Below are 23,897 nucleotides of genomic sequence, written 5' to 3' on the forward strand. Positions count from 1 at the left end.
TCTTCTTTTTATGACAAATCATCTCTGGCGGTTTGGTTGATCTTGTGCTGCGGTCACGCAGGGAATTTTCAAGCCGCTGGCAAAAGGGGATTTTTGTTGTTATACTGCTTGTTGTGCAATGTATAGTTAATTACTTCATTACAGCAGTGAAGGAAAATGAAAATTTAAAGGGGAAATTCCAAGCAAGCAGCTATAGGTGCCCATCTGCTAACCTCAAAGCTCCACATTCCCGCTTTCACAGATGGCTGACTAAGCGTGAAAGCGTCTTCAGTGTGATCTATATATATCAGCCACTTCTCACCTTGGCGCCGTCTCACTTTCTGTGACTGACGATAATAGTCATCGCTTACCATGAATGTGTAAGATCTTACTTGGCTTAGATTTTGTTACTTATACTAAACTTCAAGAACATTTATATATATTAGAAATAAAGTCATTTCTTGGCTTAAAAGCTGCACATGACCACGACAGAAAGTAAATCTCTCTGCCTGTGACTTTAAATTTAACCCTCCCACGCTTATAAATGGAACCCGCCCCTGCTGAAATCTTAAAGGGCAATGCTCCTTAAAAGGTGTTTACTTTTTTTCCCACTTCTTTGGGCCCAAACAACTTAGTAGACTACTGATCTTTCCCAGGTTTTGGTCTGTTTTTGTAGCCCTTCTTCAAATCAAAGTTGTTGTTTTTTTTTCGGGAAAGAGGTTTGGGTGCATTTCTAACAGTACACATTAGCAGAAAAATAAAATATCTCTGCAGCGTGTAACCGATCCTTAACAGGATCAGAGTTTACACTCTGGTGACAATAAAAGCTCATCCCTATATCATCAGCGGCAAATGTCAGCTATGCGTGACACGTGCACATTCCTGCTTCTCACCGTACCACGGAAATGACTCCTGTCTCAAAGTAAGTACTGGCTAAAAGTGGTGGTCTCACATCAGTGGCTATCCATCTAATGCAAAACTACAACCTCCAATATCCCTAGAGCTTCTGACCCTTTTCAGCTACAGTTTAGATCTGCTTACTTCATTCAATATGAGCTGTAATACCAGACACAACCACAGACAGGAGTGGCGCTATTTCTTGAAAACTGCAGCAATAATTTTTTAAACCGTAGAATGAGAACTGATCCTGCCTGGACTAATATATGTCTGGCTAGAAGGCGTCAGACTGTGAATTAGTCATTTCAGTATTTTAGTTCCCGGTTGGGAATCTGTCAAATATCCCATTTGCGTATTTCATTTTTCGACTTTGTCTTGTTGTTTTGTAAGTGAAATGGTCTACAGCTTTTCCCATGTAAACTAAATATTGGAGTTCGGAAATTTTAAATACTGGTGGAAAATCGCACAAATCGAAATGCTGATTTGAAAATTGAATGACCTGTGGGGTCTGTAGTCTTCAATCCATGATTACAGACTACACACCGTTACCCATCATGGCTGTCCTAGACCCATCCACATGCATGGAACCCACCTATTAGAAGCTGGGCTTGTTGGAGAAAGGATAGCCCTTTTCAAATAGGCGGAGCGGAGTCCATAATGGCTAGACCCTCAAAGGCTGGGACTTGTTGAAAAAAAAAGCATAGTCCTGATGTTTGAAACTTCCTAAATAGATGCAGTTTGTTAGAATCAAAGGCTAGTCTCTAAAAAAGGACAGAATAATTAGGAAAAGGATAGTCCTGATGTTGGAACCTTCTTTAATAGCTAAAGAATGGCCAAACTCTGAAAAAGGGCTGAAACTTATAGGAAAAATTATAGTCTTGAATGATGTTTGTAAAGAAGTGGAGTTCATAGGAAACAATGGCTAGACTCTCAAGGTGTGTGGCTTCTTTGAAAAAGGATAGTACTGGAGTTTGAAAATTTCAAATAGGTGGAGCTTTTTGAAGACAGTGGCTAGATTCTGAAAAGGGGCACAGCTTGATGGAAAAAGGATAGTCCTGATGTTTCAAACTTTTTAAATGGGTTGAGCTTGTTTAAAATTTATTCTAGACTCTCAAGGGGCGGGACTTGTCAAAAGAAAGGATAGTCCTGATGTTGAACCTTTTTAAATGGGCGGAGTTTGGTGAAAAAGGCTAGCCTCCCATGGAGTGGGACTTGTTGAAAGAAAAGATAGTCCTGATGTTTGAAACTTCGTTAATATGTGAAGCTCAGTGAAAATAATGGATCAAACTCTGAAATAGGGGACAGACTTATTGGAAAAAGGATAGCTTGTTATAAACTGGCTAGACTGTGAAAAAGGGCTGAGACTTATAAAAAAAAGATAGTCCTGATATTTGAAACTTCTAAAACTGGGTGGAGCTTATTGGAAACAATGACTAGACTCTAAAAAAGGGCTGAGACTTTTTATAAAAAGGATAGTCCTGATATTTGAACTTTCTTTAATAATTGAACCATGTTGAAAATAATGGACAAACTCTGAAAAAGGAGAGAGACTTATTGGGAAAAGGATAGTCCTGATGTTTGAAAATGGATGGCGCTTGTGGAAAACAATGGCTAGGCTCTCAAGGTAAGTGGCTTGTTTGAAAAAAGATAGTCCAGAAGTTTGAAACTTGTCAAATGGGTAGAGCTTCTTAAAAACAGTGGATAGAGTTTGAAAAAGGGGCGCACGTGGCGTGCTAGAAAAAGGACAGTCCTGATGTTTGAAACTTTTTAAATGGGTGGAGCTTGTTGGAAACAATGGGTATACTCTCTAAAAGGGGTGTGACTTTTTGGAAAAAGGATAGTCCTAATACCTAGACTACAGGACAGAAGGTATTTAAATTGTTGTAAAATAAATGTTCTTTCCTGTACCCTTAATAGGTGTTAGAAAAAGGATGTTATATTTTGACCTTCAAAATGTAGTGGAGTTTGTTGAGACAATAACAATTTTGATTGGATCCTCTAAAAAAGGCGTGGCTTGTGGAAATAAAAACCTACTAAGAGGTGGAGCTTGGAAAAAAATGACAGTCCCAATGCCTATACTGATGACTTTGTTCCCCCTTAAAGGGGCAAGGAAAATAAAAAATATTCTTGCCTAGACCCCTCCTTAAAGGATTTGGATAAAAATGGCCTCATGTCACCTGATGCTCAGGTCCTGCATGGTCTGCGTTACACAAAAGAGGGAACGGGACTTAATGGAAAAACTGTGAAACAATGAAAAAAAACAGCGCTAAGATGCAGCTTTTGTCATCTGTGCGCGGTCCAGTATTTGTTTTTTTTTCAGTGACCTAATCATTTGATTGGGTGAATTTAATCCGCCAACAATTTCAAAGTAGGACATGTTTCTGTTTCTTTTTAGTGTATACGAAAAAGTGACTTTTCGTAAAAACAAAAAAAAAAGTGTGTTATCTGTTTAATAAAATTTCTCTGATCAAAAATTAGGGTTTTTTCACTGCCAAACAACTTTTATTAATTCACATCAACAATAACTTCCAATACTCATCCATTTACTTTAGCATTGAGCAGGAAAAAACATCTCCATCTGTTCAGAAAAATTCCCCAAATATTAACAAATCTGGTGAATAAATACAGCTACTAATTATACATACAGCTACTAATTAATCTTTGTTTAACTGACACATTAGGGAACTGTGAAATGTGGCCCATTTCCAATGCTGGTCACCAAACAGTAATTCATTATTAATATTGGGTGGTGCAGCGGTATCAGTCTCACCCGTAATCAGATGCCTGAAAACCCCAAACACCCCTTGTCACTTAACCTCGACATTATAAGTAGTCATATCAACATTGCAATTAAAAAAAATAAATAAATTTAACGGGGTTGTCCATTTTCCAAGACAATTTTTTTTTTTTTTGCGCAACTCATGTACTTCAGGCTAAAAAAACATTTTGGCAATTGGGTTCCATTAAAAATCTTGCAGCATTTACCTTTTATCTATTGCTGGCTGCAGAATGAGTTACAGAGGACCTTTCACTAAATTTTGCATGTTGAACTGGACACACAATGTAATAGTAGCTGCAGAGAAGAATACAATGCTGCTGCTTTTTTCTTTAATTTCTTATCTCCATTGCAGAGATATTGGCACCTAATGAGTTAAGTTGTCCAGGTGGGTGTTGTCATATAGTTTTCACTGAGGGGCGTTTACTTCTTCCCTTGAATGACAATGCCCAATCATAAGCAGGCAACAACACACAGATGAAAGAAGAACACGCCTCCAAAATAACTTAGGGAAGGATTCTCAAGAGTGTGAGACATTATGACAGACAGCCCTGATCTTCTGGTCTAAACTCCTGTATTGTTTAGAAAGCACAGATGATCTTTTAGATAAGATTCCTAGTGGGGGAGTGCAGGACAGCTAAGTTCAGTTATGTCACATTACAAACCTTTGTATCTGATCTCCTCCTCATATAGCATTGTCACCTCTGCTGTACTGTAGGGACCAGTACAGCAGAGGTGATAGTGATATGAGAGGAGGAGAGCTGATTGAAGGGTTTTTAATGTGATATAGCTGAACTCAGCCGTGCTGCTCCTCCCCACAAAGGGACCTTATCTGAAAGGAGTATCATCTGTGTTCTATTTTCATATTTTTCTAATCATGAAGGAGATCAGAGCTCATCTCACACTCAAAAACCTGCTCTAAGCTATGGTGAGGGTATGCTTTTCTTCTGCCTGAATATTACCGCTTGCTTATTGTTGGTCACCATCATACAGGAAGAAGTACACGATCCCAGTGAAAACAATATGATAAAACCCACTTTGACGTAACGAAAATTAACTTATTAGGTGCCAAATACTTTGATTGCTAATACCTCTGCAAAGGAGAGGCGAAATTTAAAAAAAAAAACCCAAAAAACAAAAAAAACATTCTGTTCTGAAATATCTGAAATATAACCGCCACTATTTACTTTGTGCGTCCAGTTCACCATGAAAAATTTGGTGAAGGGTCCTGTTCATCAGTGACTGTCCGACGGTCAGTTTGTATCTCTTTTCTTAAGGTTAGTAATATATAACCACAAACCACATCAAAGTTCAATGTGCAGTGAAACAAAGAGCCTGTAACAGACAAACGGTGCTAACTTTGTAATGAAACCCAATTGCAAAATAATTGTTAGCATCAAATACATGTATTTCGGTAAAAAAAAAAAAAAGAAGTGGGCGACCCCTTTAAGGACCGTTCCTACAGTATCTACTTTTCTGTGGTGTTAGCATAAGCCACCCCTCTGTTCCAACTTGGCAGAGCTATCCTGATATAATCGGGACTGTTGGCGAGTATGTAAATAGTAGGTGGGTGGGGACATTTACAGATGTTGTATCAGGGTTTGACAACTGCAAAATCCCTTTTCGGAGCCTTTCCCCTTTCCTTAAACTCTTCACTCATTTATCAAGTGCTGTGACTTAGGCTACTTTCACACATCCGGCTTTTTGAATCCGGCACGATGCGGCGAAATTTGGAACAACCGTATCCGGTTTTGTCCCATAGAGTTGTATTGTCGCCGCACCGTGTTGGATGAGTATGCAGCGCATCCGGGTTTTGCCGGATATGGCAAGAAGTAGATGTCCGGCGTCTGCAAAAAACGTTGGCTGCAACGTTTTTTTACAGCGCCGGACCGGTTTTTCTCACAGCGCATGCGCGGAGACTGTGAGTCTCGCCCGGCTCTTTTAAATGTGGGCACCACCGTATCCGGCAACACAGGCATCCGGTGTCTCCGGCACATCCCGGATCCGCCCCTACGGCTTTTCGCCGCACGGCGCCGGACACACAAAGCCGGATGTGTGAAAGTAGCCTTAGCCGCCATTTTCAGTTTTTCAGCAGCCAGAAGCAGAAGTCCTGATACCAATATGTGCCATCAGCTTTCTACTGACATCACTGCATCTCTACGTCGAGGCCTGGCGGCGCTGTCACCCACCTGCAGTGCCAGCTGTTGCTAAGCAACAGCAAAACGGTGCATCTAAACACATAAAATTTACATGAAATCCATTTGTTGCTAAATTTTAATGTTTTCTGCAGAGTATATCAGTCCTGTTGTTGCTAAGCAACTAGTTGTCAGGGTGACCACCCTTTAAGCAGACGAAGCTACGTGTCCGGAAGTTGTCACAGGAAGTCTGCAATACAGTAAACTGCCTCTCCAAAAACGAATATATTCAGCTCACCATTTTTTACTTGTCATGTTGGAGGCAGTTCTTTGATGAAGGTGCTAGGAAATGTCACAAGCTGACATAAATGCAAAGATCCAAATATTCCAGCACATCTTCTTACTTAAAATTAGAATCTTTATTGAGAAATCTTCATTAAAAATCCAAAAGCAGGATACAGGTTAAAAAACCATGGTAAAAACAGGCATTTAGATGAAACACGTACATGCCTGTCTTTACCATGGTTTTTTAACCTGTATCCTGCTTTTGGATTTTTAATGAAGATTTCTCAATAAAGATTCTAATTTTAAGTAAGAAGATGTGCTGGAATATTTGGATCTTAGTAAACTGCCTCTCTATGCTACATGGATCAGTTTTACGCTCCTTTCGGAGCACCGAGAAGCATAAGGAGGCGAAGATATACCGCAGGCCTCAATTATCCTAAGTGTCAACATAACAACTGGCTTTGTTGCCATTAGCAACCAATCACAGCTCAGCTTTCATTTTTAAAATTAGTCTAGGGAAATGAAAGCTGCACCGTCATTGGTTGCCACTCTCTTATTTTCATTACGAGGGTGTAACACCATTTAGGCCTAAAACCGTATTTCCTACAATCGTACTATGTACATTCCTTACGACAGGCCATCAACAGGTTGTTTATAGAGTGTTAGCGTGGGTGGTCAGGGGCCGGAATCTCCAGGAGTGGACCCTCTGGACCGTGGCACCGAGGGGCCCCGGGCGAGCTGCCAGGTGGAGCCGACCCCTATACAGGGACCGTTAGGAGCAGGCCCAGGGGTTCGAGTACCAGCCGGTACCGAGAGGGGCGGCTCAGGATGGACTGGAGTAGTACAGTGGGACTGAAGTGTAGATGAAAGAACAGGGCTGGCACACAGGAGACAGGAATGTAGTAAGACTATAGACTGGAACGTGGAGGAACTGAAGTGTAGATGATGGGACAGAGTTGGAACACAGGAGACAGGAATAAAAGAGGATGGAAGGACTGGAGCAGGATGGAACTGGAACACCGGAGGCAGGACTGGAGTAGGACGGCAGGACTGGAACAGGATGGAACAGGAACACTGGAGGCAGGACTGAAGTAGGACGGCAGGACTGGAACAGGATGGAACAGGAACACTGGAGGCAGGACTGGAGTAGGACGGCAGGACTGGAACAGGATGGAACAGGAACAACGGAGGCAGGACTGGAGTAGGATGGCAGGACTGGAACAGGAACACCGGAGGCAGGACGGCAAGACTGGAACAGGAATGGATCAGGAACACCGGAGGCAGGAGACGGAGGAAACAGGAACACTGGAGCAGGACTGAGAATAACTGTTAGCGAACACGGAAGACAGGCTGCGAGGCTGCTGCAGGAAACACTGAGGACGGCACCAAGAGACTGTAGAGAGCACAGGAGGAAGCAGGGCCCAGTGTGCAAGGTAACACAACGATCAGGCGCCTCCCTCAGGGGGAAGCGGCCTGATATAGCCCCGTCTGGTCTGCCATTGGTCCGAAGGTGCTTCCGGGTCAGGGCACAGCCGGAGCACAAGAAGCAGCAGGGAGGCACAGCCGCGGCCTATGGCGCATGCGAATTGCATGCAGGGATGGCGTCGGCCACGAGCCCGTCAGAGGTGACTGCCGTGGCCGTCGGGTGGAGAGAGGCTGCGGCGTGGGAGCGGAGGCCGGCTGCGGCGTAGGAGGGGAGGCCGGGTGAGTTTGATGGAGCGGTGTAACAGTACCCCCTCCCCTAAGCCGCCCTCCCCGGAGATTAGCAAGAAATCTCTTGAGGATACGGGGAGCATTGATATTCTCCTGAGGCTCCCAGGATCTCTCCTCAGGACCAAAGCCCTTCCAATCAACAAGAATGTCCTACCTCTAACCCTCTTCATAGCGAGAATGTCCTGCACTTCAAAGACATCATTGGCACCCACCGGCTGAGGACCAGGATCAGGCAAGGAATGGAAGCGATTCAGCACCACAGGTTTCAGGAGGGAAACGTGGAAGGTGTTCGGGACCAGGAGCGAAGCAGGCAACCTCAATTTGTAGGCGACTTCGTTGATACATCCAAGAATTTCAAACAGACCGATGTAGCGTGGTCCCAACTTGTAGGAGGGCAATTTCAACCGGATGAATTTGGAGGAGAGCCAGACTTTGTCCCCAACACAATACGGTGGAGGATCCAATCTCCTTTTGTCGGCATAATTCTTCATCTGATCAGCGGACCTCTTGAGTGACGTATTGGTCTCGGCCCAAATCTTGGAAAATTCAGAGGACAAGGCGTTGGCCACGGGTACCTCGGAGGCAGGGGTTATCAGAAGAGGAACATCAGGATGTCTGCCAAAAACAATGAAGAATGGAGACTTGGCCGAGGACTCGCCAGCATGGTTGTTATAAGCAAACTCTGCCCAGGGGAGTAAGTCGACCCAATCGTTCTGGTGGGCGTTGGAGAAATTATGTAGGTACCCCATCAATGTCTGGTTGGTACGCTCTACCTGTCCGTTGGACTCTGGATGGTAGGCCGAGGAGAAGTCGAGGGAAACGTTCATGAGCTTGCAAAGTGAACGCCAGAACTTGGAGGTAAACTGAACCCCTTGGTTAGACACAATGCGTTGAGGTAGTCCATGGAGTTTGAAGATTTGGTGAATGAAAACTTTGGCCAGCTCCGGCGCCGAGGGAAGACCGGGCAGAGGGACGAAGTGGGCCATCTTGGAAAAACGATCCACCACCACCAAAATGACTGTGCAGCCCGAAGAGCGGGGTAGGTCGGTGATGAAATCCATGGTAATGTTTTCCCAAGGAACCGTAGGAATAGGAACGGGCAACGGAAGCAACAAGCCGGACGGAGGTCTTTGTGGCACTTTGTTTTTAGCACAGGATGGACAAGAAGCCACAAAGTCGAGTACATCTTGGCGAAGCGTGGGCCACCAGTAGTGACGCGTGATAAGATCAAGGGTCTTCTTAGTTCCGGCATGGCCGGCCAGTTTGGAGGAGTGCCCCCATAGGAGGACCTTTCGCTTGAGGTTCTCTGGCACAAGTGTCTTGCCTGGAGGAGGAGTAAGCCAGTTCACTGGAGCCACTGTGATGATCCAAGTGGGATCAATGATATGCGAAGGTTCCTCCATTGTTTCATGTCTCTAGAAGACCCTGGACAGGGCGTCGGCTTTGGTATTCTTGTTGCCAGGACGGAAACGGAGCTCAAAGTCAAATCGGGCAAAAAATAAGGACCATCTGGCCTGACGAGGGTTGAGTCTCTGGGCAGACTGGAGATAGGCCAGACTCTTGTGGTCCGAGAAGATGACAAAGGGATGAACAGCTCCTTCCAGGAGATGACGCCATTCCTCCAAGGCCAACTTGATGGCCAGGAGTTTCCGGTCGCTGATCGAGTAGTTACACTCGGATGGATAGAAGGCCTTCAAGAAGAAGCCACAAGGATGCAAGCGACCTGCGGTGGCTCTCTGGGACAATACTGCCCCGGCACCTGTCGAGGAAGCGTCCTCCTCGAGTACAAAAGGTTGATTGCTCTCAGGGCGATGCAGGACCGGAGCCGTGGAGAAAGCCCGTTTTAGGGTCAGAAAGGCCTCCTCCGCCTCAGGAGTCCAATCTTTGGGGGTAGTCCCCTTACGGGTGAGAGCAGAAATAGGTCTTGTGATCACGGAGAAGTGGGAGACAAATTGCCGGTAATAATTGGCGAATCCGAGAAATTGTTGTATCGCCTTTACTCCGACGGGGCGAGGCCATTTGAGAATGGCAGACAACTTCTCGAGGTCCATCCTTAGACCAGCGTCGGAGATAATGTATCCCAGAAACGGCAGAGAGGTCTGTTCAAAGAGACATTTCTCGATCTTCGCATACAGGCGGCTCTCCCGAAGACGCTATAGCACCAGGCGGACACTCTTTCTGTGGGACGAGAGGTCCAGCGAGAAGACGAGGATGTCGTCTAAGTACACGACCACACAGGAGTACAAGAGATCCCGGAAGATCTCATTGACGAACTCTTGAAACACCGCAGGAGCATTGCAAAGACCAAAGGGCATGACCAGGTACTCGTAATGGCCGTCTCGAGTGTTGAAAGCGGTCTTCCACTCGTCACCTGCACGGATACGGACCAGATTAGATTATAGGCTCCTCTGAGGTCCAGCTTGGAGAAGACCCGAGCCCCTCTAAGACAGTCAAACAGCTCCGGAATGAGTGGAAGAGGGTACCTGTTCTTGATGGTAATCTCATTCAAGCCCCTATAGTCAATGCATGGCCGTAGAGTTCCATCCTTCTTTTTGACGAAGAAGAACCCGGCTCCCGCGTGCAAAGAGGATTTCTGTATAAAGCCTTTGGCGAGGGTAGATTCTGCCCCTTGGAGGGGTTGAACAGGGAACAAGTTCAATTGGGTAGTCAAATGGCCGGTGTGGAAGAAGGACCTCTGCTTCCTTCTTATCAAAAACATCGGCGTAAGAGCTGTAGGCTGGAGGAAGACCTGGAAGGTCTGGAGGCGACCAAGGAGCGGCCGCCAGGTGGACAGGAGTCAGACAACGATCTTGGCACGGGTGCCCCCAGCGGAGTATCTCCCCAGAAGACCAGTCGAGAACAGGCTGATGAGTCCTTAACCATGGAAGACCGAGTAGAATGGCGTGAGAGAGCTTAGGCAAAACGTAGAAGGCTATCTTCTCTCGGTGTAAGGCTCCGACTTGCAACTCCACTTCTTCAGTGACCAAGGTGACGGTCACCTGTAGCGGTTTGCCATCCACTGCGGCAATCTGGATAGGGTTAGATAGAGTAACCACGGGAATTTGGTATTTGTCCACCTCTTCAGGTCGAATGAAATTACCTGCCGAGCCCGAATCTACGTAGGCCACCTCGGAACCACGTCAAAAGCACAGAAATCGTAAGAGGTTGAGAGGGATCATCATCACCTAGGGAGGCCTCTCTTACCTGACCTAGGTGGAGAAGTTTCCCTGTCTCTTAGGACAGGTGCGGACATAGTGTGACGAATCACCATAATAGAGGCACAGACCTTGTGCCCGCCTCTCTCTCTCTCTGACGCAACTCGGCCAACTTTAGATGATCTATCTGCATGGATTCGACCGAGGAGGGAGAAGAGGACCCGGCCGAATGGGGACTGGCAGAACGGGTCAGAAGGGGAACTGGCCTGGTGGACCTCCTGTCTCTCGCTGACTCGCGAGCGTGCTCCTGGAAGCGTAGGTCAATGCGGGTAGCCAGTAAGATAAGGTCCTCTAAGGTGGACGGGGTATCTCGACCTGCGAGTTCATCTTTTATTCTGCCTGAAAGACCGCGCCAGAATGCCCCTACCAAAACCGCATTATTCCAGCCGAGCTCAGAGGAGACAGTGCGAAAGCGAATAGCGTAGTGTCCGACCGTGAGAGAACCCTGATGTAAGTTAAAGAGTGACTCAGTGAGAGAGGCTAACCGGCCCGGCTCATCGAAGACCCTGCGAAAAGTATCCAAGAAAACCGGGAGACTCGAGACTACAGGGTCGTCATGTTTCCAGAGGGGATTTAACCAAGACAGGGCCTCCCCCTCCAGATGGGACATGATGAAGGCCACCTTGGCCCAATCAGAGGGATATTGCTGCGGCAACCATTCAAAGTGGAGGCTACACTGATTTAAGAACCCCCTACAGAGCTTGGGATCCCCAGTGAAGCGAGGCGGTTTGGCAAGGCGGGGCATCGGGAGAGCTGTAGACGCGGAGGGAGGAGTCGGGGCTGCGGTAGCAGCCTGGAGGGCCGACAAGCGACTGTCAAAGGAGGCCATGTAAGACAAAATGTGGGCTTGAGTATCTTGTTGCTGACCCAGCTCCTGTTGGAGACTGGCCAGTTCAGTGGCATTTCCAGGATCTGCCGCCTGCAGGGCCGACAAACGGGTGTCCATAGACTTCATGATCGACATAATGCGTCCCTGATTCTCCCGCAGGAAGAGCAACTCTTTCTGAGTAGCAGCAGTAGTACCGGCGGAGTCCATGGCCTGATCGCACTGTTAGTGTGGGTGGTCAGGAGCCGGAATCTCCAGGAGTGGACCCTCTGGACCGTGGCACCGAGGGGCGCCGGGCGAGCTGCCAGGTGGAACCGACCCCTATACAGGGACCGTTAGGAGCAGGCCCAGGGGTTCGAGTACCACAGTAGCCGGTACCGAGAGGGGCGGCTCAGGAGGGACTGAAGTAGGACAGTGGGACTGAAGTGTAGATGACAGAACAGGGCTGGCACACAGGAGACAGGAATGGAGTAAGACTATAGACTGGAACGTGGAGGAACTGAAGTGTAGATGACAGGACAGAGTTGGAACACAGGAGACAGGAATAAGAGAGGATGGAAGGACTGGAGCAGGATGGAACTGGAATACCGGAGGCAGGAATGGAGTAGGACGGCAGGACTGAAACGGGATGGAACAGGAACACCGGAGGCAGGACTGGAGTAGGACGGCAGGACTGGAACAGGATGGAACAGGAACACCGGAGGCAGGACTGGAGTAGGACGGCAGGACTGGAACAGGATGGAACAGGAACACCGGAGGCAGGACTGGAGTAGGACGGCAGGACTGGAACAGGAATGGATCAGGAACAATGGAGGCAGGAGACGGAGGAAACAAGAACACTTGAGCAGGACTGAGAAACACCGGAGGCAGGAGACGGAGGAATCAGGAACACAGGAGCAGGAATGAGAATAACTGTTAGCGAACACAGAAGACAGGCTGCGAGGCTGCTGCAGGAAACACGGAGGACGGCATCGAGAGACTGTAGAGAGCACAGGAGAAAGCAGGGCCCAGTGTGCAAGGTAACACAACGATCAGGCGCCTCCCTCAGGGGGAAGCGGCCTGATATAGCCCGTCTGGTCTGCCATTGGTCCGAAGGTGCTTCCGGGTTAGGGCACAGCCGGAGCACAAGAAGCAGCAGGGAGTCGCGACTGCGGCCTATGGTGCATGCGCATTGCATGAAGGGATGGCGTCGGCCGCGAGCCTGTCATAGGTGACTGCCGTGCCTGTCGGGTGGATAGAGGCTGCGGCGTGGGAGCAGAGGCCGGCTGCGGCGTGGGAGCGGAGGTCGGGTGAGTATGACGGAGCCGTGTAACAAAGAGGGGCTATACTAATCCTAAAAATGAAGAATGGGTCTAAGTGGCAAAATACAAACACTTTTGCAACTTACTGCTTATTAAAATTTATACCCATTCCCTAGATATTAACATTTTTCTTTTGACTACAGCTTGTTGCTTAGGAGACCGACCACTGCTGCGGTCTAGCTTGTAAGCACTGAGTGGGATTAGGAGGTAACAGCATGCTCCAGCTTTAAAATCATTCGTACAAGCTCAATAGAAAAGAGCTTGTAAGCACTGCTCACATTATACTGTCTAGCAGTGGTGGTCGGTGTCCAAGACAACGAGCTGTAGATAAAAAAAAAATAAAAAGTTCTGAAAAATTTTAATTAGCAGTAAATTGGAAAAATACTTGCACTTTCAAGGACCATCAGAAAAATAGCCATTTATGAAGACGAGAATAACCCTTTAAGGCATGGCAGAATTTTTTTGCTGCATATTCTGCCACAAATCTGCATATGTTACTGTGTAGTTTCGGGCAGCTTTTTGCGCAGATTTGCTGTGGATTTCACTCTTTCCATTGTATTGAATTGTCACCGAACTTCCCAGTAGTCCAGAATGGTAACTCTGGTTAACCCCTTCATGCTCCATGGTGTACACAAGCTGGCTCAGGAGCTGAGCCTGCTCCACACAGGGCAGGTGGCAGCTGTGTTATACATATAGCACCTGCCTTTTATTGCAGGGATGGGAGTTAGCTCTGATCGCTGCTGTTTTTTCTTTATTTTTAGTTTCCAATAGGCTAATTTTAAATTGAAAGTTCACAATCGCCATTTGTAGTCACCACACATCCCCAAGAAATGCAATACAAAGACAATAAAATATTGCAGGTACCCCAAAATTGTACTTATAAAACTGTATAAAAAACAAGCCCACACTCAACCAAAAATAAAATTATTACAGGTCTTAGAAAATGGCGACACAAAACAAAAATTTTAATTTAATTTTTATTTTTTACAAAGTTCAGAAATGTTTCAGGCCGCGAAAACGCTACAAATAAGTCATACAAGTTTGGTATCGCTGTAATCGCACTGAGCCGGAGAATCATGACGCCAGGTCGTTTTTACTATACAATGATCTTGGAAGAAGAGGAGGAAATAAGCCAAAGCGCAAAAATGAAGATTGTCCGCATCATGGAGGGGTTATACATGGCTACGTTCCTATATCGCTATATAACCAGGCGATGTCAGTCAGGTCCTTGGAGAAGCCGGGTGACCTCCCCCCTTGGGAACTGTAATGGCAGCAGATATTTATCACCTGTACACCGGCTCTTTCATATAACACCTGATTCTGTGCTTTGTGGAGCGGCAGCGCCGGTGTTGTCGGATTTGCCTCCTTCCTCCGTCATCCCGGCAGCTGTAGTATGGGATCCTGATTACTATGCACCGATAGGCGGCCAGTGACATTCCCTGATGTCACACAGCACGTCTCGACCAGCAGCTGACTCCACTCCTGTTTCCAGGAAGACAGCGAGGTGTTGCCTGAAATCACGGCAGCGCTATCATACGCAAAGGCTCCCAGAAAATCACACCTCCTTGACTCAGAACCAGATGTGTCCTCGGTGTCTTTCCCTGTACATTATTACACAGAAGTCTTAATAACATCATCCGATACAGAACTATCATGTATAGATATCGGACGATGGATGACGTGCTCTGGCGTTGACATTCAAATGACCTTGGATTAATAAAAACCAAGGTCCTAACAAATCAATTACTCAAAAGCCCATGGGGTATATGTGACCGGAGCTGTCTATGCCCCGCTACCCTTGCACGCTTATAAGGTCTCCGCACGGCGTAGGAACAAAATACTACCCTACTGGCACACACAGACCGTCCACAGGAATATACACTATATGGAGAAGTATATTAGTACTGACATCAACTAATTCAGGTTTCTTATCAATCCCATTGCCCCCAGTAGACAACATCCAGCCCCTCGCTGGGGAAGACCCTTGTCTGTTCCCTATGACTGTGTTTGGTGGAAGAACATCAGGAGCCCCGAACCTAACTCCATCATCCAACACCTTATGGTTAAACTAGAAAGGGAGATTGTGAGCCCACCTCTGGGACAATCCTTCCCCAAATTCTAGAGCAGTGGACTAAACCATGGCAAGGAGCAATTAAGCATGGGCCTTGTCATCCCATTCTTTTATGCTATGAAGGGGGTGGCAGTAAAGTGATGAGGGTCCTCAGTTGTGAGACCACCACCTCCTTATTATCACCTATCCAGTGCCCAGCTGATACATGCATACATAAGAGAGAACCAAGTCTGGGGCCACGTGCCATAATCGCAAACGTTCCATAAGGAAATGCTGTGCTTCCCCGTGCCACGAAGGGATCACGTAAAGCCATTGGCACACAGTGTGCCGCCAAATGACAAAACACACAGGGGGAAATATCACTGCTATACACATGCTTTTGCCAAGTAATTACTATAGCCTCTACCGAGGCGCGATTTGCAGCGCCAGGGTCAAGTCAAGCATTTTTAGTCCCCTAACCCATGAACCGTTAGCGCTCCCGGAGTTTCCTCTACGAGTCCAATATTGTAACCCTTAGGCTGGTTTCACACTTGCGTTGCGTTTTTTTTCCTATACTTAACATGAGTGCGCATTGGCATGCGTTTGATAGACCCTAGGTTATGGTAACTAGCAGATACCTGGCATTATACTGAATGGTGGGCCTTGGGACCCATAGTATTTAACTATTTATCAAAATGACCCATTGTCTTTGTTTTGTTATCAGTGTCTGGTTGTTCAGACTTTTTAATTGTTTTTAAACAAAGTGTCTGTTTGTTGTGTCCATTAATAAAATTGATACTTTTTGATTATCATATCCTTGTGGTGATCCCTATTTGTGTGCATATACCTTCTTTTCTTCATGTGTTTTCTTGGCATGCGTTTGTATGCGCATGCGTTTTTTTGTAGTGTGCGCCCGTGCGCACAAAATGCATCCTGTTGCATTTTTTGTGCGTCCGACCTGTCTCAAAAAAACGCATGCGCACAAAATTCACCCAAAAACACATTAAAGTCTATGGGAGCGCTGATGTGCGCATGGTAATGCGCACGTCAGCGCAAAAAAAAGCATGCTGCAACCATGTGCAAAAAACAAGAAAACGCATAAAAAACGCAAGTGTGAAAGTAGCCTAACCCACTTCGAACATGTATTGTAATTTAAGCAAAATACTGATGTAATTAAAGTTGCGTCTTAGCCTCCAAGTTTTTATTATTTTTGCGAATATATTAAAAATAAAGTTATGCATTATCATACATTTGTTTTTGCATTTTATTACAGTTTCCTTAACCCTACACTTAACCCTAAATCTAACCCTAAGGCTACTTTCACACATCAGTTTTTTGCCGTCAGGCAGGATCCGGCTATTTTTAGAAAAAACGGATCCGGCATAAATTTTGGAGAACTGTAGAAACGGATCCGTTTTTTTGCTGGATCCGTCTAGCAGGTTATATCTGTTCCTGGGGGCTGGCCAATTGGATCTGAGCATGTGCAGACTTAAAAAAACCGGATCCGGTGGCTGGATCCGTCTTTTTCTGGATCCGGCGCATTCCGGCGCCCATAGACTTTCATTGTAGCAAAAAGCTGGAAGCGCCGGATCCGGCGCTTCCGGCTTTTTCGCCGGAGACAAAAAACGTTACAGTAGCCGTTTTTTCCAGACGCCGGAATGAGACAAGTTGCCGGATCCGGCAAAAAACGGATGAAACGCAATGCCATCCGGCACGATCCGGCGCTAATGCAAGTCAATGGGGAAAAACTGGATCCGGCATTGCATTTTGCCGGATCCGGTTTTACAAAAAAAAGCCGGATCGCGCCTGAAGGCAAAAAACTGATGTGTGAAAGAGGCCTTAAGCAATCACTAGCCCTAGTCCAAACCCTTGCCCTAAATGTAAGCCTAATCCTGACAGTAAGCCTCATTATAAACTTTCAGCAGCCCTAAGCCAAGCCCTTGTCCTAACCTTAGCCCTAACCCAAGGTCTAACCTCAAGTCTAACCCTGTCAATCACTAGAACTAACCCTAGTAATCAGGTACACAAAAAAAACATAAAATGAGCTTTCAGTAAAGAATGAAAACAGTATTGGATCCTTGCCCACCAGACTTGATTCAATAAAGTCTTTATTAAGTTTCTGCTGATTTTCTGTCATCTACGTCGCTGCTTATGTAGAACGCAGCAGTGGAGGTGAGTTTGTCATCGGCTGCTGTGCTCTGCATAGGCAGCAACTGAAATGACAAATACCGATGTAATTATAGCTTGTTCTTTAAGCTCCAAGTTTTCATTATGGTTTTTTTTGCAAATATTTTTAAAATGAAAAGTTATACATTACGATATGTCGCTGCTTATGTGGAGCGCCGCAGTGGAGATAAGTTTGTAACTGGCTGCTGCACTGTGTATAGATAATGAAGGAGATGAGAAAGTGTAAATCATACTGAGCTTTGTCTTCTTGGTTGCTGCCTATGCAGAGTGCAGCAGGGAGTGACAAACTCATCCAACCTGCATAAGCAGCTCTGGGTGTGCACTCACCACGTGCTCGCAGAAGGCGTAGGGAAGGGGTGGAAGGGTAAAATGTTGTACCCCCATAGACTGCTGCGCTTTACGACCCACTACGCTACCCAATGAGCTCAGCAGGGAATCTCAGCGCCATCACAAGCACCAATCAGCAGCTGAGTGATGTCACTTACACAAACTACAATTTTTCAGTTGCGTATCAGCAGGCCAAGCGGTTTTATGGCAAGCTATCCCATGTGTTCTGTGAGCAGAATACAGGCTGCAGGCTGCTGACGGATTCACATGGCACAATGGAAAATTTGGATTTCATCACTGCCCTACGAGCTTTCTTTTGGAATGTACCTGTAAAGGAAGTCATTCTAGTAGTTCATATAGATACTAAAGGGTTATCCCTGCAATAGAAATGTAAGGCATGTCCACAAATGGGTGAAGGTGGAGCTCCCAATGATTTAAAGGCCACGTGGGGTATTGTGCCTCCAATGGGACTTAGAAGCCAGCTGCAAAGTTGTGCATATTGTCCACATACGTGGTTTAGTAAATGCTTGAACCAGGCAATGAGTGCTAACTATATCTGACAGCGTAGGGACCCGTGACGTATAGGACCCCCACCTCCATGTTGGTCAGATGTAAGGGCCTTTGTGGCATTATAGATCCTATGAAGACATTTGTGTGATAATGTCCCCCATCTTGGACCTCTTTCTGTAATAATGATCCCAGTCCTGGCCCCCATCTTGTAATAATGTCTCTCCTCCTAAGTCCCCCATCCTGGACACCATTTTGGTATAATGACCCCCCATCCTGGGCCCCTTCCTGGTATAATGATCCTCATCCTGGGCCCCTTCCTGGTGTAATGTCCTCCATCCCGGGCCAATTCCTAGTATATTGACCCCGATCCAGGACCCCATTCTGGTATACTGACCTCTGTGTTGGGCTACTTCCTGGTGTATTGACCCCAATCCTGGTATAATGATCCTCATCTTGGGCCCCCTTTTGGTATACTGACCTCCATGCTAGGCTCCTTCCTGGTATAATTGAAGAGGGCTCATCCTGGGCCCTTTCCTTGTATAAAGACCACCATCCTGGTATAATGTCAGTTCTGTTTTCCAAAATATAAAAAAAATGTGATTCTTCTTCCCTTCCTCTTCTTTAGCTGACTTCAGCGTACCGGTAGGGGCAGCGTATGACTTCATTGTTATGCGCCACTCGTGACTGACCCGCCGACGTCCGCTGCCAGATTTGATTGGCCGGTGACGCTTATTGTAGCGCAGGGATCCGGAGAGTCCCTCGACCAAAATACACTTCAGCTGAATGTGCGTCCTTGGATTCTAGCAGCCCCGCATGGGCCCGGGTCACACTTTTTGCGACTGCAATCGTTACACCCCCGGTAAGGACACACTCTATTTGCAAGGGGAATGCTATAGCTAAGATTTTTATTTATTCACACTTTTCCAAGAGGAATAACAGATGAAGGGCAGAAAACAGCAGCTTAATAAAAGGTGTTCCAAGATTACTTGGCAATTACAATTTACTTGAAAGAAAAAAAAACGCCAATATAGCGGAGCGATCCACTTTTTAAAATGATGTCCCTCTGCTAATTCCGTTTCATCCCAACTTCCATCAGTCTACGTAGACAGATTTGTCTCATATATTGTTACAGTGGGGGCATGGCTGTGATTTTCTCAGCTCCAAATTTACTACGCATAGTGTTTAATGGTAAAATTCTGTCTGCCTACAGCCACCACTAGAGGGAGCCCACTGCATACTGGTAATAGAGGGAGCTCCCTCTAGTGGTGGCTGCAAACAGAATTTTAACTGTGCAGAGAATTTGGAACTTAAAATTGAATTTTCCATACATCATCTTCAATTCCACCCCCATCGATCAGGCCGCCCGCCCCATCGTATTGTCCACTCCTTGGGGGCATACTCTTGATTCCATGATATGTTGTTTCCATACTGTTGATTCCATGACATGTATCCATAATTTGCCAATCAATGCGCTAATTAATAGTGGTAGGAAATGCAGGCGGTTAGGCAATAATCTATTCCTGGATCTACAGTAAATTTCTGTGAAATCGAAAGTTAAGGAATAAGCTTTAGCAGGAGGGAGTGGAGAGCTAGTATGGCTTCTTGCCATAAAGACTCAGGAGATCCAGAATCCGGATCTTGCACCGTGTATTGGAACATGCCACCGAGAATGGTAATTACTATCTAGAAAACAGCGGAACCCTCATTGTGCGCAGCCCCATCGCCTCCTCCTGTATGATCAGGATCCAGCTCTGATGATACAATAGCAATAAAATGTCTGCTACCCCTTATTATTCTCTGCACTCTGCGAAATGACATGAGCATGCCCGGAACGACCACAAACATACCCCTAGTATAGAATCCCATACAAACATGTCCTTAATGTAGGACAGTATAACGTAAGCATGTCCTACAGAAGGGTTTATGATCGGACACAGACGTACCCATAGGTCAGAAGCATTCTAAAAAAACAATATATGGTATAACATAAGCATGTCCTTAACAGAATGGTACAGTGGAAGTCGGCTCTTACCCTAGAATGATAGAACAAAACCATGTCTCTAGTATATGATCTTATTAAACAATGGTTTATTATGGCCACAGATCAGAATGGTATAACATGAGCATTCACTAAAAACAGAATCATGATTGTGTCCCTTGAATAGCATGGTATAACAAATGCATGTCCTTAATACAAGATGGTATAGCGGAAGAGCGGAAGTATACCTTTACACATAGACTGCTAACTCCAATGCAAGCCCCTAGAATAGTATGGTATAACATAAGCATGTTACTGAATTATTCTATGCTAAGAATTGTGCCCTTAGAATATCTAATATATAAAGCTTAAGTGTGTATGTGTGTATGTATGTGTGTCCGGGATTGGCATCCGCACCGTCGCAGCTACAGCCATAAAATTTGGCACAGTCCCACGTCTGGACCCCGAGAGCGTCCTAGGCTATGTTGTGAGGCAAAATTTTAACCCCGCGCGCTCCAATTCACCAAACAATTTTGCCCCTATCTACATAATGGGGAAAAAGTGTGTATCAAGCCCCGCCCCTCATTATGATGTCATAATGGCTGACATGGCGACGCTGATGTCATCATAGGTTGCAAGTCCCACCGCTCATTATGATGTCATAATGGTTGACTATGGGATGGAGGATATGTATGATGGGTATATGGGCACGGGACTGTGGGATGGCGGATATGTATGATGGGTATATGGGCACGGGACTATGGGATGGCGGATATGTATGATGGGTATATGGGCATGGGACTATGGGATTGAGGACATGTATGATGGGTATATGGGCACTCGACTATGGGATCGTGGATATGTATGATGGGTATATGGGCACGGGACTATGGGAAGGAGGATATGTATTATGGGTATATGGGCACGGGACTATGGGATGGAGGATGTGTGATGGGTATATGGGCATGGGACTATGGGATGGAGGATGTATGATGGGTATATGGGCACTCGACTATGGGATCGTGGATATGTATGATGGGTATATGGGCACGGGACTATGGGATGGAGGATAATTATAATTTGCTATAACTAACCAGAGTTAGTTACTATGCCCGGGCAGCGCCGGGCTCTTCAGCTAGTAGTATAATATAATTGTGTCTTTATAAGCATGTCCTTAGTATATAATGGTATAATATGAGCCTGTCCTTAGTATATAATGGTATAATATGAGCCTGTCCTTAGTATATAATGGTATAATATGAGCCTGTCCTTAGTATATAATGGTATATGAGCCTGTCCTTAGTATATAATGGTATGAGCATGTCCTTAGTATACAATGGTATATGACCATGTCCTTAGTGTATGATATATTGTAGGCATGTCCTTATATGGTATAATATAAGCATGTCCTTAGTATGTAATGGTATAACATAAGCTTGTTTATTACAATTTTAACAAGTGTCCCCAATATAATATGGTACTCCCAGATTCTCTATCCCCAATGCACCATCAGTGGAGGGCTGGATGCACAGGCTGTGATCGTATATTTACATGCACAGCCAATACCACAGCACAGGTGAATGGGGGAAGATCCTGCTCTCATAGACACAAGGTGAATTGGGGGACTCCAGGCACCTGATCATCATCCCCTCAGTATAAGGCCACTAAATTGGGGCTGAAGTCAGCACAGTCATGTTGTGGTTTTACTTGGCAGACAGGAGTGTCTATTGTCTGTGCACTGCTAATAATAAGTGGCCATCACAATGGCTGTCACTAGCTCAGGATCCCTCCTATTGTACTGGAGACAGATTCAGGTGCTCACTGTATATCAGTGTATAGCTCAGATGCTCAGTGTATAGCTCAGATGCTCAGTATATAGCTCAGATGCACAGTATATAGCTCAGATGCTCAGTATATAGATTAGATGCTCAGTGTATAGCTCAGATGCTCAGTATATAACTCAGATGCTCAGTATATAGATTAGATGCTCAGTGTATAGCTCAGATGCTCAGTGTATAGCTCAGATGCTCAGTGTATAGCTCAGATGCTCAGTATATAGCTCAGATGCTCAGTATATAGATTAGATGCTCAGTGTATAGCTCAGATGCTCAGTATATAGCTCAGATGCTCAGTGTAGATAAGATGCTCAGTGTATAGCTCAGATGCTCAGTATATAGCTCAGATGCTCAGTATATAGATTAGATGCTCAGTGTATAGCTCAGATGCACAGTATATAGCTCAGATGCTCAGTATATAGCTCAGATGCTCAGTATATAGATTAGATGCTCAGTGTATAGCTCAGATGCTCAGTATATAGCTCAGATGCTCAGTATATAGATTAGATGCTCAGTGTATAGCTCAGATGCACAGTATATAGCTCAGATGCTCAGTATATAGCTCAGATGCTCAGTATATAGATTAGATGCTCAGTGTATAGCTCAGATGCTCAGTGTATAGCTCAGATGCTCAGTATATAGCTCAGATGCTCAGTATATAGATTAGATGCTCAGTGTATAGCTCAGATGCTCAGTGTAGATAAGATGCTCAGTGTATAGCTCAGATGCTCAGTGTATAGCTCAGATGCTCAGTATATAGCTCAGATGCTCAGTATATAGATTAGATGCTCAGTGTATAGCTCAGATGCTCAGTATATAGCTCAGATGCTCAGTGTAGATAAGATGCTCAGTGTATAGCTCAGATGCTCAGTATATAGCTCAGATGCTCAGTATATAGATTAGATGCTCAGTGTATAGCTCAGATGCACAGTATATAGCTCAGATGGTCAGTATATAGCTCAGATGCTCAGTATATAGATTAGATGCTCAGTGTATAGCTCAGATGGTCAGTATATAGCTCAGATGCTCAGTATATAGATTAGATGCTCAGTGTATAGCTCAGATGCTCAGTGTATAGCTCAGATGCTCAGTCAGATGCTCAGTATATAGATTAGATGCTCAGTGTATAGCTCAGATGCTCAGTGTAGATAAGATGCTCAGTGTATAGCTCAGATGCTCAGTATATAGATAAGATGCTCAGTGTATAGCTCAGATGCTCAGTATATATCAGTGTATAGCTCAGATGGTCATTACATTAGGTGCATGCATTGACAATGGGTGGTCCTCACTTACCCACGATGCTATCCTCAGGATGGTCTGTGGCTGTTTCAGGAATTCTATGGGGTCAAATCCTCCTCCTGCTCTTCCAGCTCCAAACGAAGCTCCTTCCATGTCTGCAGTGTCACTGCTCAGCACCTGCTCCTCTCCTTGTCCTATAGCCCCTGCCCTTGGTAGGATCCTCTGTCTGTCTGCCTGTCAGTCCTTCCTTCACCCTCCCCTCCTCTCTCTCCCTCTTACAGACCCTTCCTCTCCTTTGCACTCAGTGCCTATGTTCTAGCAGTCTGTGTCTATGGTGCTGTGCGTGTATTACAGCCTGAGCTATGGCACCTCCTCCCTCTTCCATACAGTATATTTATTCCTCCTCCTCCCCTTCTCATCATCATCATCTTCTTCCTTAACATCCACCACACAGTTGCTCTCTCTTTTCCTTATCTCCCCCCTTCAGACCATCATCATCATCCCTTTCTTCTGTACTGAATACATTATACATGCCACCTACTCACTGGCATGAAAGGGTTAAGGTGCAGGAGTCACTGCCTGATACAAATATTTACATTTCATTCTATTGATGTTACATTGTATCACACACGTCACATGACATT

General features: G+C 45.6%; 1 protein-coding gene across 1 annotated transcript in view; it reads right to left on the bottom strand.

Annotated features, from left to right (window-relative positions):
- Positions 1-23,620, bottom strand: part of SYNGR3 (synaptogyrin 3) — a 36,530-nt gene extending 12,910 nt beyond the window's left edge. The window contains exon 1 of the mRNA XM_073558405.1: positions 23,308-23,620. Coding sequence (XP_073414506.1) covers positions 23,308-23,406 — 99 coding nt within the window. The 5' untranslated portion in view covers positions 23,407-23,620. The remainder of the gene's footprint in view (positions 1-23,307) is intronic.
- Between the last annotated feature and the right edge of the window lie 277 nt (positions 23,621-23,897).

Source organism: Dendrobates tinctorius, unplaced genomic scaffold (genome assembly GCF_039654945.1).
Source record: "Dendrobates tinctorius isolate UK_male_01 unplaced genomic scaffold, ASM3965494v1 ptg000257l, whole genome shotgun sequence".
Taxonomy (NCBI): domain Eukaryota; kingdom Metazoa; phylum Chordata; class Amphibia; order Anura; family Dendrobatidae; genus Dendrobates; species Dendrobates tinctorius.